This window comes from Mus caroli, chromosome 12, assembly GCF_900094665.2.
Source record: "Mus caroli chromosome 12, CAROLI_EIJ_v1.1, whole genome shotgun sequence".
Lineage (NCBI taxonomy): Eukaryota > Metazoa > Chordata > Mammalia > Rodentia > Muridae > Mus > Mus caroli.
In genome coordinates this window covers 80,918,088-80,933,666 of record NC_034581.1, presented here as the reverse complement: position 1 = coordinate 80,933,666, position 15,579 = coordinate 80,918,088, and the positions used below count along the sequence as shown (strand labels likewise).

General features: G+C 51.0%; 1 protein-coding gene across 5 annotated transcripts in view; it reads right to left on the bottom strand.

The window, feature by feature from the left end:
• Positions 1–565: 565 nt before the first annotated feature.
• Positions 566–15,579, bottom strand: part of Esrrb (estrogen related receptor beta) — a 159,101-nt gene continuing 144,087 nt past the window's right edge. For all 5 annotated transcript variants that reach the window (XM_029484330.1, XM_029484332.1, XM_021179323.2 and 2 more), the window contains 4 exons: positions 13,797–13,907; positions 13,208–13,369; positions 4,972–5,241; positions 566–951 (listed from right to left, as the gene is read on the bottom strand). In XM_029484330.1, coding sequence (XP_029340190.1) covers positions 707–951; positions 4,972–5,241; positions 13,208–13,369; positions 13,797–13,907 — 788 coding nt within the window. In that variant the 3' untranslated portion in view covers positions 566–706. The remainder of the gene's footprint in view (positions 952–4,971; positions 5,242–13,207; positions 13,370–13,796; positions 13,908–15,579) is intronic.

Sequence of the window (15,579 nt, the reverse complement as noted above, 5' to 3'; positions counted from 1 at the left end):
GGGTACAGGACCCAACTCTTTTCTGAGCCAGTGAGTTCCCAGCCAGGTACATGCCCTGGAGTTACCTCGGCTGGCTGAGGTAGGGGCAGGAAGCAGGGGAGGGGGTTCTTAGGGGTAGGGATGTGGCTACTCTAGCAGGAGCATCCACTGAGAACTGGGTGTACTAGAACAAGAAGAAAAGGGCAAAGGGGAGGGAGCCAGCTAGATGGAGGAGGAACAGAGCCTCGGGATAGGCCACAGAGACATCCTGCCCCAAGGGACTGCCCTCCATGACACCAACACCTTCAGGAGCACCCAATCTAAGTCTCTTGGGTTCCGGGCACTAAGCACTGCCCATCCAGATACCTCCAGGTCCTAAATAGGGAGAGGTCCAGAAATGGATCCCTTGCAGGAAGGCTGCTTCCTCTGGTGGTCTTCAGCCCTAAGGGAAGTCGTCCCCGGCCCAAGCCTTAGCACTGCCCATGGAGAAGGAAAAAAATACCAAAGAAAATGCGGGTGACAGATGAGCCCCCCGCCCCTACCCTCCCCATCCCCATCTCCCCATCTGCTGCCCCCAGGAGTCTGCACTTGGCCAGGAAGCAAGAAGACCCCTTCTTCTGGGACAGCTCAGAGCCCCGATGCGGGTGTGAAAAAAGTCGAGGCTAGTGGCTGTGGAGGTCTCCACTTGGATCGTGTCCGTGTGTCCATCCGTTCGTGTGCTGGGCCATCACACCTTGGCCTCCAGCATCTCCAGGAAGAGTTTGTGCATGGGCACCTTGCCCTGCAGTTTCACGCTGTAGAAGTGTTGCACGGCTTTGGCGGCTGTCTGCCTCAGCAGGGGCAGCGTCAGCAGCAGCTTGCCGGCCCTCCGCGGCTCCTCGTGGCGCTGGCTCAGCTCATAGTCCTGCAGCGCCTCGTGCAGCAGGTCCTGGAGCTTCTGCACCGCTTCCAGGTTCTCAATGTACATCGAATCTGTAGACACAGGAGAGGGGCAGTGTCAGCAGGGGCTGGCTGCCACCCCCAACACGGAAGGCATTTCTGGAGTGGAGGACAGACCAGCAGCCAGCCTGTCTGTCTGTCCACTGACTATTCAGAGTAGAATGAGGATCTTTGATGCAGGGCTGAGTCAGAGACTGAGGGGGGTAGAACTGAGCTCAGACCTCACAGAGAGACCACCAGGAGTGCACTGCCAATGAACATGGGCAGACATATTGGATGTCCCTGTTAGAGTCCTATATTCCCACCCCCCTTTTGGGTTATGTGAGACATTAGAGAAGTTATATAACTTCTCTGTCCCCCATTTTCCTAGCCATACCTACCTCATACAGTTATACAGCAACAATTAAGCAACTGGGTCATAGGAACCTCATGGCTATCACCTAACCCTGACACCATCACGGCTTCATGATGATGCTGGGCCATGGGTACCACTCACATGCAGTACAGCCACCAACTTTACAACTCTAGCTACAGAACAGACATAAAGGGATGGAAGTCAATGTCTAAGTGATTGGGGGCGAGGGGAGTAGAGGGGTGTGGTGATAGAGGGAGTCGGCGGGGATATAGTTCAGGGATGGGTACACTCGAGCCCTTGCTTGAATCTGGATCCTTAGCATCATTGGCTTGGAATGCTTACAGCCCATGAACTCGGCTGTCTGAAACATTGGGATACAGCTGGGTCTGAGCAAAACAAAGGGAACCTCCCAGTCTTGTAGGAGAACTATCCAGACACTTTTTTTTTTAACACCCCGTGATGCCTGCATGAACTGGAGCCCCAAAGCTTGCTGTGTGGACATAGGGCGATGAGCCAACCTTCTGTGTTCGTTGGAGTGCACAAGTTCAGAGCTCGCCTGAACCAAAGTGCCGAGGCAGCTGCACCAGCTGGCTGGGCATAGCGATGCTCGCTCATGCCCCTGGGGATCTCCTCCCAGCCTGTACTTTCCGGAATTCCTATAGGGCTGGGCCCCAGCCACCTCTGACCCCATTTTCCATCCTGTCACCCTCCCCAAGGAGCCACAATTGGCAGGTGCTTTCAACCAAAAATGAAATAAAATAACATTGCAAGATCAATTTCTTTGCAATCCATCAGCAAGTCTGTATCGATGGCATTGATAAACTGTTAATTACAAAATCAATGGCTATGAATTTTTTTTTTCTGCTGTCAGAGAGCCCTAGAGATGGCTGGGATGCAGGTGAGTGACAGCTGGCACATTTTCAAGGGGACCGGGTCAGCCTCTGATGAGCTTTGCTCTTCTGCCAGGTACCTGAGTCAGTCTGATTGGTCTCCTAGACATCCCTTCTCCATCCAATATGCTCTGTAGGCTCCTGGGTCACTGTTCTGCCTCAGGACTGTGACCTGCAGGGGCCATGTCCATCCAGATCTCCCTTCCTGGACCACAAGGTACTGGGTTTTAGAAACCAATGGAAGACAGGAGTAAGGAGTCTCTGGTAGCAGGCAAGGGCCACTGCCATGAGTGGTTGGTAAACACCTATAATTACCATACTTAGAAGGCTGATGCAGGAGGATTTCTGTGAGTTTCGAATCAGCCTGAGATATAGAGTTAGTCCCAGGCCAGCCTGGGCGACAGACTGAAACTGTCTCAAAAACTGGAGAGGCGTCAGTCCTCATTAGCTTACTAATTGCAGCAAATTACCTAACAGGAAGAGTGGAGAGAGTGTGCAGAGGATGGGGAGGGGCAGGGAGGACACATGGAATTCCATGCGCTGTTCGTTTACACAGCTACAGCAAAAAAGAAAACACAACAACAGGTATTAGGTTAGGTCCTTAGGAGCAAAGCCTAAGGCAGGGGTTTAGGGTTAAAGATTTATGGAGGGGGAAGGGGGAGGGGAAAGGGGGAGGAAGGAGGGAGTGGAAGAGGATTACAGAAGGAAGAGGAGGCAGGAAGCCAAAAGGAACAATACAATGTTAAGGCCTGAACCTACACAAGATGTCCAAGGCAGACTGCTGGGCTGTGTGAAGTCTCCATCGGCTGACAATGCCTGACCTCAGGAAAGGCAGCAGAGGGTGTTTCTGGGGAGCTAATGGCAGCAAAGCCAAGTTGCTAAGGATTGGGTGTTCCCGAGATAAGAGACTTTCGGGGAAAGCCCAGCACAAACAGTGAAGCGGGAGTCGGCTTGTGCGAGTTGTCTCCACCTGGGAGTCAGCTTTCCTGCATCGTGTGCTGGGAACACCATTTCTCCTGACATTGTAACAGCAGGGACAATAATCAATATTTACTGAGGACTCCTCTAGGCCAGGCACTGGACTGCATTATCCGCAATTGATCTTTAATGCTCACAGGTACTTGAGGTAACTGGGAATACCTCTTACTCAAGGACAGAGCTAACCAAGGTCATGCTGTTAGTGTGACAGTGTGTGTGTGTGTGTGTGTGTGTGTGTGTGTGTGTGCGCGCGCGCTCACGCCAGTGTGTATATATGCCATGTGTGTGCAGTGCCAGTGAAGGCCAGAAGAGGGCGTTGGATCCTTTGGAGCTGGAATTGGAAGTTTGTGAGCGCTGGGGACTAAACTCTGGTCCTCTGCAAGAGCAGCCGGTGCTCTTAATTGCTAAACCATCTCTCTCTTCAGCCTCAGAGACAGGATTTGAACTCAGGTCCACCTGGCCCTGTCCAAAGCAAGAACTCTGCCACGTAGTGCCCCTGCAGCGGAATTACAATTGTATGTGTGTGTTTCTAATGTTACTCTCATGCACACAGAGACCCTGTCTGTCTGTCTCTCTTTCCCCAGCACCCAGAGTACCTCCAGTGGGAGAGAGGCTCCAAGCACAGGCAGATCTGCCAGTTACCCAGCACCTCAGCCCAGATAATCCAGTTGAAGTTGCAGGAAGCTTAGGAAATAGTGAATAATTTACAACCCTTTTAATACTAGGTTAAGCCACCACATGAGAAGTTCGATGTGTTGCACCTGGGTGATCTGTGATGGGAAGATTCCAAGAGTAGCCAATAGCCAATGTTCTCTGAGAATTGCATGATTGTGGCTTAGATCCTAATTCTGACTTTTTTTTTTTTTCATATATATGGAATCCCACTGTGTAACCTTGCCTGACCTGAACCTCACTGCATAAACCAGGCTGGCTTAAAACTCAGAGATCTTCCTGCCTCTCAGCCTGTTTAATGCTAGGATTAAAGGCCTGAACTTACCCTGACATCTTTAAACAGTGTTACCTTGGACAAATTTACAACTTTCCCAGCCTTGGTGTCCATGTCTGTTAAATGGGATTATAATAAGAGTTGTGTGCATAATGTCCTAGCCAGCTTAGCAAGCTGAGCCCTCACTACTGTGTGTTACTTATGTGGTGAACATAATTATATATAAATAAATTGTGGGATAGGAACTACTTATGGTCACTTGGGCTCAGAGTGACACAAATCATAAGAGCAGTAGACACAGACCTAGCCCTTAGCAATAACCTATGTCCTTTGGTATCTGTGCAAGTCAAAGTCCTAGAAAATCCAAAACCAGTGCTGGCCTCCATGACTGTCCTTTGAACTCCAGGCTACCCTTGCGGGATGTAGTGGCTTAAATGGGCGCGGTCCCCATAGGATCCTAGATTTGAGCATTTGATCCCCAGCTGGTGGTATATGTAGAAGTTATGGAACCTTCAGAAGTGTAGCCTTGCTGGAGGACCAGCTTTGAGGTTTATAACCTCATTCCACTTCCAGTTCGCTCCCTCTGCTCCCTGTGTGTGAATGAAACGCTATCCCTCCGCTTCCGGCTGCCACACGGAACCTTCGCTCCCTGCTCCAGTACCTCCTCTATCCCTCAGGAATCCGAAGACAAAATTAAACCCTTTCTTCTGTAAGTTGCTTTTCATCACCGGAAGAGAAAAGTAACTAATGCCGTGTTCGCTGATAAAAGCAATGCCTGTCATCCCCACATCCGTAAGCCAGCCCCGCCCACAGACTGAGCAGCAGGGCTTGTTAGGCTCCCACAGAACCCCTGAAGCCCTCCGAGGGTCACGTGCCACCCTTACCTGAGTTGGCGAGGGCCAGGGCCTTGAGGATCATAAACTCTTCCTTCTCTACCTTGAGCTTCTTGTACCTGCGCACCAGCTGCAGGATGGCTCGGTAAAGGTCTAGCAGCCCTACCAGGCGAGAGTGTTCCTCATCCATGATATAGTCCTCGGCGTATGCCAGCTTGTCATCGTACGGGAGCGAGCGGTACACGATGCCCAAGATGAGAATCTCCATCCAGGCACTCTGCAGCAGGCTCATCTGGTCCCCAAGTGTCAGACTGGGGAAGCCTGCAGAAGGGGAAGAAGCCAATGATCAGAAATGGTCCCAGGGGCTTCCTTGGCGCTTGCTGGAGGGCAGCCTCAAGGGAGGGTGAGCTGTGTCCTTACATCCTCAGACCCAGCTGGAGGCAGAGGTGGGGGGTGTTGGGGGGAGCCCTAGGGGTGCCTGTTGCTACCCCCTTGGTCAATCAGTCACACTGGAATTCATGGAAAAGACTTACATAATAAGAGTTGAGTCAATGTTGACAGTTATTATCACCATGCCCATTGGGTCTAGCTAGGTCTTTCCCAGCGTGGGGAGACAACACTGATTAATAAGGTGCATTTGTAATTGAAGGAGCTGCTGTAATAGCAGGATTTGGGGGTGGCAAGATGGGTGTCTCCAACACACTGCAAGCTCCAGGAAAGCTCTCTGCTTTAATACCAGATCCTCCCAACCAGGAAGGAGGATTCAGTTACCCATGGCCTAGGCCGAGGCTGCTGGGAGGGCAAGGCTCCAAAGACAGCCTGTGCGTACTCTGGCTGCCAGGACTGTCGTCACTCTGCCTTGAGAAGACTCAGCAGATGTACTCTGGACACTGCTACTCACGAACGCGACCTCCTCCCTCCAGAGAGGGGAAATGGGAGCTAAGAGGGTATACTGGCTGGTTTTGTGTTATCAGTTTGACACAAGCTAGAGCTATCTTGAGGAAGTGCCTCCATGAGATCCAGCTGTAAAGCTTTTTGTCAATTAGTGACTGATGGGGGAGGGCCCAGCCCACCCATGGTGTGTGGTGCCATCCTTGGGCAAGTGGTCCTGGGTTCTATAAGAAAGAAGGCTGAGCAAGCCAGGGGGAACTAGCCAATACGCAGCATCCCTTCGAGACCTCTGCATCAGCTCTGCCTCCAGATCTCTGCCCCACTTGAGTGCTGTTCTGACTTCCTCCAACGATGTACCATGATCTGTAAGTGTAAGCCAAGTCAACCTTTTCCTCCTCAACTTGCTTTTTGGTTGTGGTGTTTTGTCACAGCAATAGAGACCCCAACTAAGACAGTAGCCTCTAGAATCAGGACACTGCTTTGTCCAATGTGCTATGAAAGATTGCCTGGGCTTGACCCTGACGGCCCAAGTACTAGCTGTGGGTGGACCTTGATAAGGGCGTGTAAGCTCTGCAAACCTGGACCTCTGTGTCACTGGAGTGAACAGATGAGCGGTCACAAGAGCAGAGTGTACTTCGAGTGGTTGGCTGTGCACTAGACGGGAAGACAATTATAGAAAACATAAGCTCTTCTTATTAATGTTGAGACAAAACAAAGGTCTATGTCTGCCAGATGAGGATGACACGCCGAGACTGGACTGTGTGTGGACTTGATTTAGGCAAAGTTATGATTTGCAGCATGAGTTATGAGTTATGCAGCAGTTATGAGTTAGCAGCATGATTTATGAGAAGCCAACAGAAAAGGGTAAGTTTCAACCATCATAACCACTAAACAGGAAGCAGTAACTTCTGGGGAGAGGGGGCTCACGCAGAAACAGGCAGCAGGTTAGTCAAATTCTAAGCATTTAGTAAGAGAAGGGAATAGCTGGACATGAAGGATACAGGCTTATAATCCCAGTACTTGGAAGGAGGAGCTGGAGTTCAAAGCCAGACTTTGTCTCAAGCAAAACAAACAAAACAGGGCTGAGACTACAGGTCATTTGTTGAGTGCTTGCCTGCCTGGCACGTGTAAGGCTCTGAACTCAACTCCCAGGAAGAGTCCACAAAACCATTTGCACAATGTGCCATGTGTGCGATTTGAAATCAAGGGATTTGTTTCTGGGTAAACCCTGCCAGTGAAGGAATTTGCTGGAGTAGAACTTAGCCCCACCTAGTCACTGCTCACAGCCTGAGGATGAATGGCACGTGGGAAGACCTCACACCACTTCTGGCATACAGTAGGCCAGCATCGCACTGCCAAGGATGACCGAGGAGGCTGCCAACATCCTTACAGTCATTATTTCTTCCTTTTCCTCTTTGGATTTGCCCAGTTTCTGGATGACCTTTAGGGCCTGTGTGGTCTCTTTTTTTTTCTTGTTACCTACCCAGGATAAGTCACTTCCCTCTTGAGGGAACCTGGGGTTGAAGGCCAATTATCTCCATTTTCTAAGTCCAACCATCATGGGCCTTTGTCTTGGATTACCTCCTAGCAGTCAGACTCCATGGGTGACCAATCATGGAATGCTTTGGTGACATGCATCCTTGGGAGTGGGGGTGGAGGACACAGGACAGAACACAGGGGTTAAACTGTGTATCTACCCACATTCCCAGTAGTACCACAGAGGGTATGTGGCTGCAGGGGTGGGGGTAGAGGTGGGGGTTGAGAGGATGGGGCAGAAAGCTGGAGGTAATAAAAGATAGATAGAAACGGGCATCCAATTTCCCTTATCAGGTCCATGAGTAGGAGAGGCTTTGGGTGACATTAATTAACAGATACCAATCAGCTGGCGTGGGAGGATGTGGGTGGGGAAGAAGTGGACCGCACAGGGAGGGGTAGTCTCCGAGCAGAAGGACCGAGGAGGGAGGAGGAAGCACACAGGGTGAAGTGAACAGACAAATGAGCTGGAAGGCATCAGGCATGCTGGGAGTGGAGTACTGCCAGCCTCTGGGCATGGGGACAGGCTGGTGAGGCTCATCTCTCAAGGCATGGCCTCTACAAGACTGATGGCTGGCTCAAACCATAACTCCCACTGGTGGAGATGACGTCACAGTCACTAAATGTCACCAACCAACGGGGTGACCCACACCTTTCATCCCAGCACTGGGAGGCAGAGGCCGAGTGAATCTCTGAGTTCGAGGCCAGCCTGGTTTACAGAGTAGGCTCCAGGACAACCAGGGAGAGATACCCAGAGAAACCCTGTCTCAAAAAAACCCACCAAAAATAAATACACTTTTAAAAAGAAAGAAAAAAATTCGGAAGACCTTCAGACTGGAAGGTTCTGAGAACATGCAACCCGTATCGATGCTAACTAAGGACAATCCAGGGAATCCCTGCACAAGCAACCTGGGAGCTGAGCTCTGAAGGGAAACTCCAGAGGTAGACATTCTCCTGAGCGATAAGCTTGCCCTCCTCCTACCCACCCAGCCTCAAAAGCAGTCACAGTGAAGGACAGACAGATGCCACAGCCTGACCCTGGGACAGCAGGAAAACAACCTAAAACATTTGCTTAGAGACCCGCATTAGGTCCCCTGTAAGAGGCTGGAGTGCCATGGGAAGGGGTGGGGGCACAACAGCCACCTGGAAATTTCTAGACTGCTGTGGGAGAGAACATGCCGAAGGCTTACTCTCATACCGCTGGGCCAGCTGGGTGGGAGGTCTGAGCAGCGGGCTCATCCCTTCCTCCTCTCCAACATCTAAGAGGTCCCCGAAAAAACGCCAACACACATGCAGCCTACTAGCCACCAGGCAGCAGCAAGTGCGTGCTGGCACGACTTGAAACCATTGGAATGCTTTCTAACAACTGAGAAAAGAAACACTACAAGAGAAAACGGGGATAGTCAACTCCAGGAGGGACCAGGGTGGAGGTGAGGAAGAGGTTGTTGCTAGCTCACATGCAGAAAATGCCAGGCAGGAGACTATGGAAATGTAATGTGATACATGTTAGAGGTGCAGAGGTTAAATGTGCGCGCACACAGAAGACTTCTTGGTCTGCTTAGCACAGGGGAAGGGCAAGTATTTACTATCATTGGGTGATAAAGTAGAGTAATACAGTGTTAAAATGTGAGCCCATGGGGGGGGGGGGGAGGGAATACACCTTGGCTGCTGGCTCTTCCCTCCCTCCCTCCCCAGAAGACTCCAGGTTTCTTGCGTTCACTTCTGTTACACCTGGCATTAGCAGAGTAGATTCTCTAGTCATGTAAAACACAAGCAACTTTGGGAAAACACCCTCCACCAGTGTTTCCAATCAGGCTGGGTCTCGAACAACTCATCGGGATCTAGGCCAGCAAGGAGGAGAAAGTCTGAGAGAGGCTCAGGTGGCCAGGGCTCCGGACCAGCAAGGCTGGCCTGCCCTCCCTGCAACTCACCCTGGGTGGTTCTGCCCAGCCCAGGACCCCTGGCTCTCAGGTCTCCTCCGTATGCTCCTCAGCCCTAGGAAAACTGCGTTATCTGCACCAGTGGATCAAATGACAGCAGGTCCCCATCCCCCCACTGACACTATGTGCTCCTAGAATTTAAAAGAAAAAAAAAAAAGGCACATAATTTGTGGCAAGTGGAGTTCATAATCTGCTAATTTATGATGGTCTCTGCCGACCTGGAGGGCCATTAGAGAGGTAATAAAGGGAGATGTAATTATAGGATCTGGGGCCACTTCAGACACAGCTGCTGCTGCTGCGTGGGCAGCTCATCCTTCATCCAGCCAGACAGCGGTTCCCTGGGAGCAGGCTGTCCAAAGAGCCTCCCTGAAGAGGCCTCTGGGGATCCCCCTTGCACATAGCAGCCTGGTCTGGGGCAGGAGTGGTGACTCCTGAGGAAGGCTCTGCTGGCCAAGGTGGAATCCAGGCTGCCTGGGGAGGGGCAGACAATGATGCAGGAGACTGAAACTCACTGAGTACTGCCAGCAGCCTAGCTACAGCCACTGCAGGCTCTGACTCTCATCTCTGGCTCCCATGGGTCATGGGCTGCTGTAGCTCTCACGCCTAGGGCTTCCCCTCCAGGAAGCCCAATACTTGGAAAACTCCAACTCAAGGCAACAGCCTGTATTTACAGTAGTGTAGCCAAACAATAACTGAGCAAACTGTTGTTATTCCGACGGAGCCTAGGATGGGAGCACAACCTCAAAGCCAACCAAAGCTACACAGTAGCATCCTCATCTCCAAAAAGTAGAATACATGATAATGAGCAGCCGGCGGCCCCTCCTGGTCCTAGATTTTACTCTCTGAGGTTGTAGTGACCCAACTGGGTATGAAGAGATGAGGTAGAAAATTCTAGAAATAAACTTATTTTAAGTAAGTTTTGCAACATTCTGGAGTGTGTGACCTCTGTCTCTCTGCACTACTCTAACCCCACGTCAATGCAGCTGTTCTCTGATGTAGCTAAGTTGTGTGTGCTGCCTCCCAGGCTGTCCCACGAAGCCACCTTGGTTGTGAAGCCAAGTTATCAGGGTAACGCAGTGCACAGCTATGCTCAGGTGGACCTCATTTTACTCACTAATGGCCCCAGGTGCAAGAGGAGGCACCGGGACACAGACACATAAAGGAGAAATAGAATCTAGAGCAGTGGGATTATAAAAATACAGTAGGTATGGGTTTCAGACACAGGAACCTTTTGGCGGTTTCAGGCTTCTGGGCTGGGGGCGGGGGTCTCCGATCATCTCTGGTCAATGAGTGGACACCCCTACAACTTTGTCTAAGCCACATCTTGGGAGAGACCCACGGTCCCAGGCTTACTCTGCAAGCATGATGCACCTTCTGTGTCGCTGGTTGCGGACCATAGGATAAAGACCCTGAAGGACAAGCCACAGTCCTAGGCAGTCTGAAATCCTCCCTTCTGAGTGTCCCTGACCAGAATAAACAGACTCAAACATGGTCTTGGGGGTAGGCTCTACTATATTAGCCCTCTAATCAACCTTCACTTTCTCCCTCTGTAAGCCTGTCTTCCCTGTAATCAGAAGTAGGATTCAGTCAACAATTTAAAAAGATACTAGACATGAGGCTGGATGGTCACTAGGCAAGGTCACTTGCTGCTCCTATAGTGAGGGCTCAGGGTAGACTCCCAGTACCCACATGGAAAATCACTAGCATCTGTAACTCCAGTTCCAGGGCATGACGCCCTCTTCTGGTTTCCTTAGGCACTGCATGCACACCGTGCACAGGTTGATATGCAGGCAAAACACCTGCCCAAAGACATAAAGGAAAATTGTTTCTAAAAGACACTTGCTCTTTCTTTGCCCTTAGTGTGAGGTTTACAACCAGCAGTGAGAGACCCAGATTAATTAGTTTTATCTTAAACACCTGAAAGTCAAGTCCCAGTGATTCAACATGCAAATTTATGCAAAATAGGCATGAGGGTATGGGACAAGCAAGCAAGCAGGCAAGCAAGCAAGCGCCTGCTTACTTCACTTCCTCTCTGGCTGGCCTGGAACTGGCTATGCAGAACGGATTGGCCTCAACCCTTTGGCTAGCCCACTGCCTCTGTTTCCAGAGTTCAGAGATGACAGGTGTGAGCCACCACATTCAGCCAGTGCCTCTAATCCACAGGATTTGAAGATGAAGTACCGGGGCAGTGGAGGCTTGTGTCACTCTTAGAATCCATGACAACCATGGCAGGTATGGCAGTTCTGAGTGTGCAACATCCTCCTGAGACTCCTAGTGGGGGTTCCTGTGGTCCCCATTTTACAGATGGGAACAATGAAGCTCAGAAAAAGCTTACACAAGGTCACCACGGCCGGGACAGGAGCCCCCCTTGTCTGGCTGTGAAGCCTATGTCCCCAGCAACCACCCTACTCGCCTATTCCTCTTAGTTGGCATAGATGTGAAAACCATCAGTAGGATGTAGGACCATCCTTTCCTCCAGGTGCTACACAGGTAAGGGCAACAAAAGGAATGTCCAGGAGACCGCCAGGTGTCACTCCAGAGTCATCTCTGTACCCGTACCTGTCTGACCGGGAATAGTAGTCTCTAGGGCTGTGCCCAATTTGGCTTGGGGTTAGTAGAGCAATCCAGGCTGAGGTGTCTTAAGCATCAGCCTGATGCCACATCTGTGCTGAGTCAGCACAGGCCGGATTTCAAAACTACGGAGTGTATAATCCCAGGAGACTGAGCGTCTTACAGAGGACGTACTAGTCAGGCTCCTGGCACACCCACCCAAGGGTGAGAGAGCCTGGAGACCATGTCAGAAACCTCTAGGCTTCCAGTGTCAGCAGCAGCATCTCCTGTCCACAAGTTGGTGCCTTCCTGTGGGACCTCCGAGCCGCACATAGGACTTGAAGCACCTCAATTAACTGCTGCTATCCACAGGCCAGGAGACCTCTGCTGTGTGCTATGCTCATCTTTAAGGGCCACAGCTGAGGGAAAAAATAACTACACACAGAAAGAACCCATGTGCCACACAGCGAGGAAGAGGCCACAGGAGAGGGGCTCGCTGCCAGAGCTTACAGCATGTCACCCACACAATCCTCAGGAACAGAACTTGAACTGTACAGAGAAGCCCCCATGTGAGGGCAATACGGAATCACATGGGCGCCCACTGTTCACCTGGACTCGCCAGAGGTTTACAGTAGAGCCTGGGTCCAGACAGTGAAAGGCCCAGATGCCACACCTGGGACTCACGACCTCATTTGGCCCTTGGGTTAAACTGAAAAGGTCATTTTCTCATACTCCCACATGACAGGATGAGTGGCCTGAGCCTTCAGGCCCCCAGCTTCTAGGCCTAGAATCAGAATCTGAGCTGACTCCCCAACCTGCTCCTAACTCCTTCTATCTGCCTGCAGCTAATGGGAAGGAAGAGGGCTGTCTTCCATTACCATTGCTGTGAACTCTATAGGGAAAGTCTACTGTTTTCTTGGGGGTTCCATTTGTGAACTTCTAATTGCAAAATCTACCAAAATGATTCTTTTAAGATTTATTTACTTATTATATGTAAACACACTGTAGCTGTCTTCAGAGACTCCAGAAGAGGGAATCAGATTTCACTGGTTGTGAGCCACCATGTGGTTGCTAAGATTTGAACTCAGGACTTTTGGAAAAGCAGTCAGTGCTTTTAACCGATGAGCCATCTCTCCAGCCCTGGATTAAGTGGTTCTAATATGCCCTGGCAGTTCATAAACACTTCTGAACCTTCCAAATGCTACTCCCTTCAATCCCACAGAAGAGAAAGAGGCCTTTAGAAACATGGGCTGGCAAAGGTCTTCTAGGTTTTGTTGGGACAGGTACCAGGCACCAGAGGCACATCTATGGGACAGGATGAATCTAGAGCCCCTTACCACTCTTGCCCTGACCCCACCCCCACCGTGACTCACCTGGGATGTGCTTGGCCCAGTTAATGAGGAACACAAGCTCCCGATCTGCCAATTCACAGAGAGTGGTCAGGGCCTTGATATCTCCCTCGGGTATATCGTTGGGAGGCATAGCATACAGCTTGTCCTGCTCAACCCCCAGTAGATTCGAGACGATCTTAGTCACTGTAACGACCAAACAGGGAGCAAACAGTCAATGCCTGGGGAAGAGTGGGGACAGAGCCCATGGGGAGGTCAAATATGGCTGGGGTCTGTCTGTCTGTCTGTCTGCTAGCATCACAAAGCTGCTAGTAACAATGATGAGAGCACAGAGATGTTCCTGCAATGGGAAGCTGCTGAGAGGACCCTGAACAGGAAGAGGGTGGCCATGGAGACAAGGTCTGTATACTGGGGCCCTTATTTCACATGGAAACAGGGTTTATGTCATCCCATATAGACAGGCCTGATGAAGCCAGGCAATACCAGGCAGGCACTGTTGGCCATCCTTAGATCCACACTGCCCACCACCCAGTGGAGGGAAGATAGAGCCGCGCCCCAGGAAGATGCCAGGTGGTCCAGGCTGAGAGAGGCAGCAGGCCTGCCTGATACACACATGGCTTTTTAGCAGGTGGGGAAATCGGCAGGTTCAGGTAGGGGCTGTTCTCCGAATCCAGCCGTCGCTTGTACTTCTGGCGGCCCCCTCGCACTCGGTCAAGGCGCACACCTGTCAGACAAGAAAGATATTGGCATCAAGAGTTGTTCCATAATCCCAGCACTCAGAGGCCGAGGCAGGCAGATTTCTGAGTTCGAGGCCAGCCTGGTCTACAAAGTGAGTTCCAGGACAGCCAGGACTACACAGAGAAACCCTGTCTCGAAAACACAAAAAACAAAAAAACGACAACAAAAGAGTTGTTCCAAATCTCCAGGTAAATGGGCCCTGACTTTAGAACTGCTGCCCTGGCTAAGAGTTTCACAGCCATGCCCAGATGGCCAGCGTCATGCCACAAGAAGAAACATCTGAAGTCCGTCCCACCAGCTAGACTGGTTCTGCCTCTCCAGGTACGGCTCCATCCTAAAAAAATCACCTTGAGACCTCTAGCCTCTGAGACCTCAAGCGAAGGCTCAACAAAGCCCTCTGCCAACCAAGTGTCTCAGTTCTGCTCTGCATCCAGGGAGAGCTGGCTGGGTTCATTAAGCTGGGAAAGGAGGGCTAGGGATATAGGTCAGTTGGTACCATGTTTACCTGGCATACGCAAAGCTCTGGGTCCAATCCCTAACACCACCCCTTTTAAAAGGGGGACATGTCAACAGATGCCTGTAATCCCAGCACTCAGTGAAGATGGGGGACTAGGAGCCCATGGTCAGCCTCAGCAACATAGGGAAATCATGACCAGGCTACATGAGATTGCCTCAGAAGTAGAAAAGCAGATGGAGAAAGAGTCCTCAGAGGAGAAAACAGGTTACTGCCTCCGCACATAAGTGCTTCTGTACTTTCCCCTGAAGGTAAGAGTAGCACACCTCACCTTCTCCAGGAAGGCTTGCAGATCTGGAAATAAAAGATGGTGGGTGGTTGTCAGCGGCCTTCGCCAATACTCAACTCTTACCACCCTGCAGAAGAGAAAGCTAAAGAGGCCATTGATAGAGGGAAGGTTTTCATCTCATTCAGGCCTCTGGCTACCTCTGATAGTACATACAACTAGTTATGTGCCAGCAGTCTAAGACAAAAGGGGAAGGGACCAGAGAATGAGAGCAATTGAAAGGGCAAAGATTTTGTAGGTGGGGCACACCTCCTTTGGGGTGGAGAAGTGGGGGGAAGACGCCCACACACACACATCCACACCCAGTTTCCAATTAAAGGCTGCAACTCACATCCTCTCCCGGAGCGGAAAGAAGGCGCTGGAGCCATAACCGGCAAGAACCGCTTCTTACTGAGCCAGTTACTTCCCAGCCACATCCAGCCCAGGCTGGCCTCCAAACTGACCTTGAACTTTGGATCTCCCAGCTTTCACCTCTGAAAGCAAGGGGTGTGTGCCACCACCCCAGGTTTACACAACACAGGGGGTGGGGAGTGAGGTGGGGACTGAAGGCAGGGCAAGGCTCCTTCTGCGCTAGGAAAATACTCTACAAGGAAGCTACACCCTCAGCCTTTTAATCCCTCACAAGAACTTCCGTAACAGGTGAGGCACAAGGCTGTAATGAAGGCTGGATGAGGGGGGTATCTCAGGATCCCCCCCTTCTACTTAATGCTAACTCCCATATGGAGGGAGGGTGGTCTTGTTGGAGGTCCTGAAATGGGCTCTTTATTTCTACCCTTATAGGTGAGACCGATGACACAGGCCCATCCAATGGGAAGTAAGAACAGTACAGAGTATGGCAGCAGCCTCAGGACACACCAT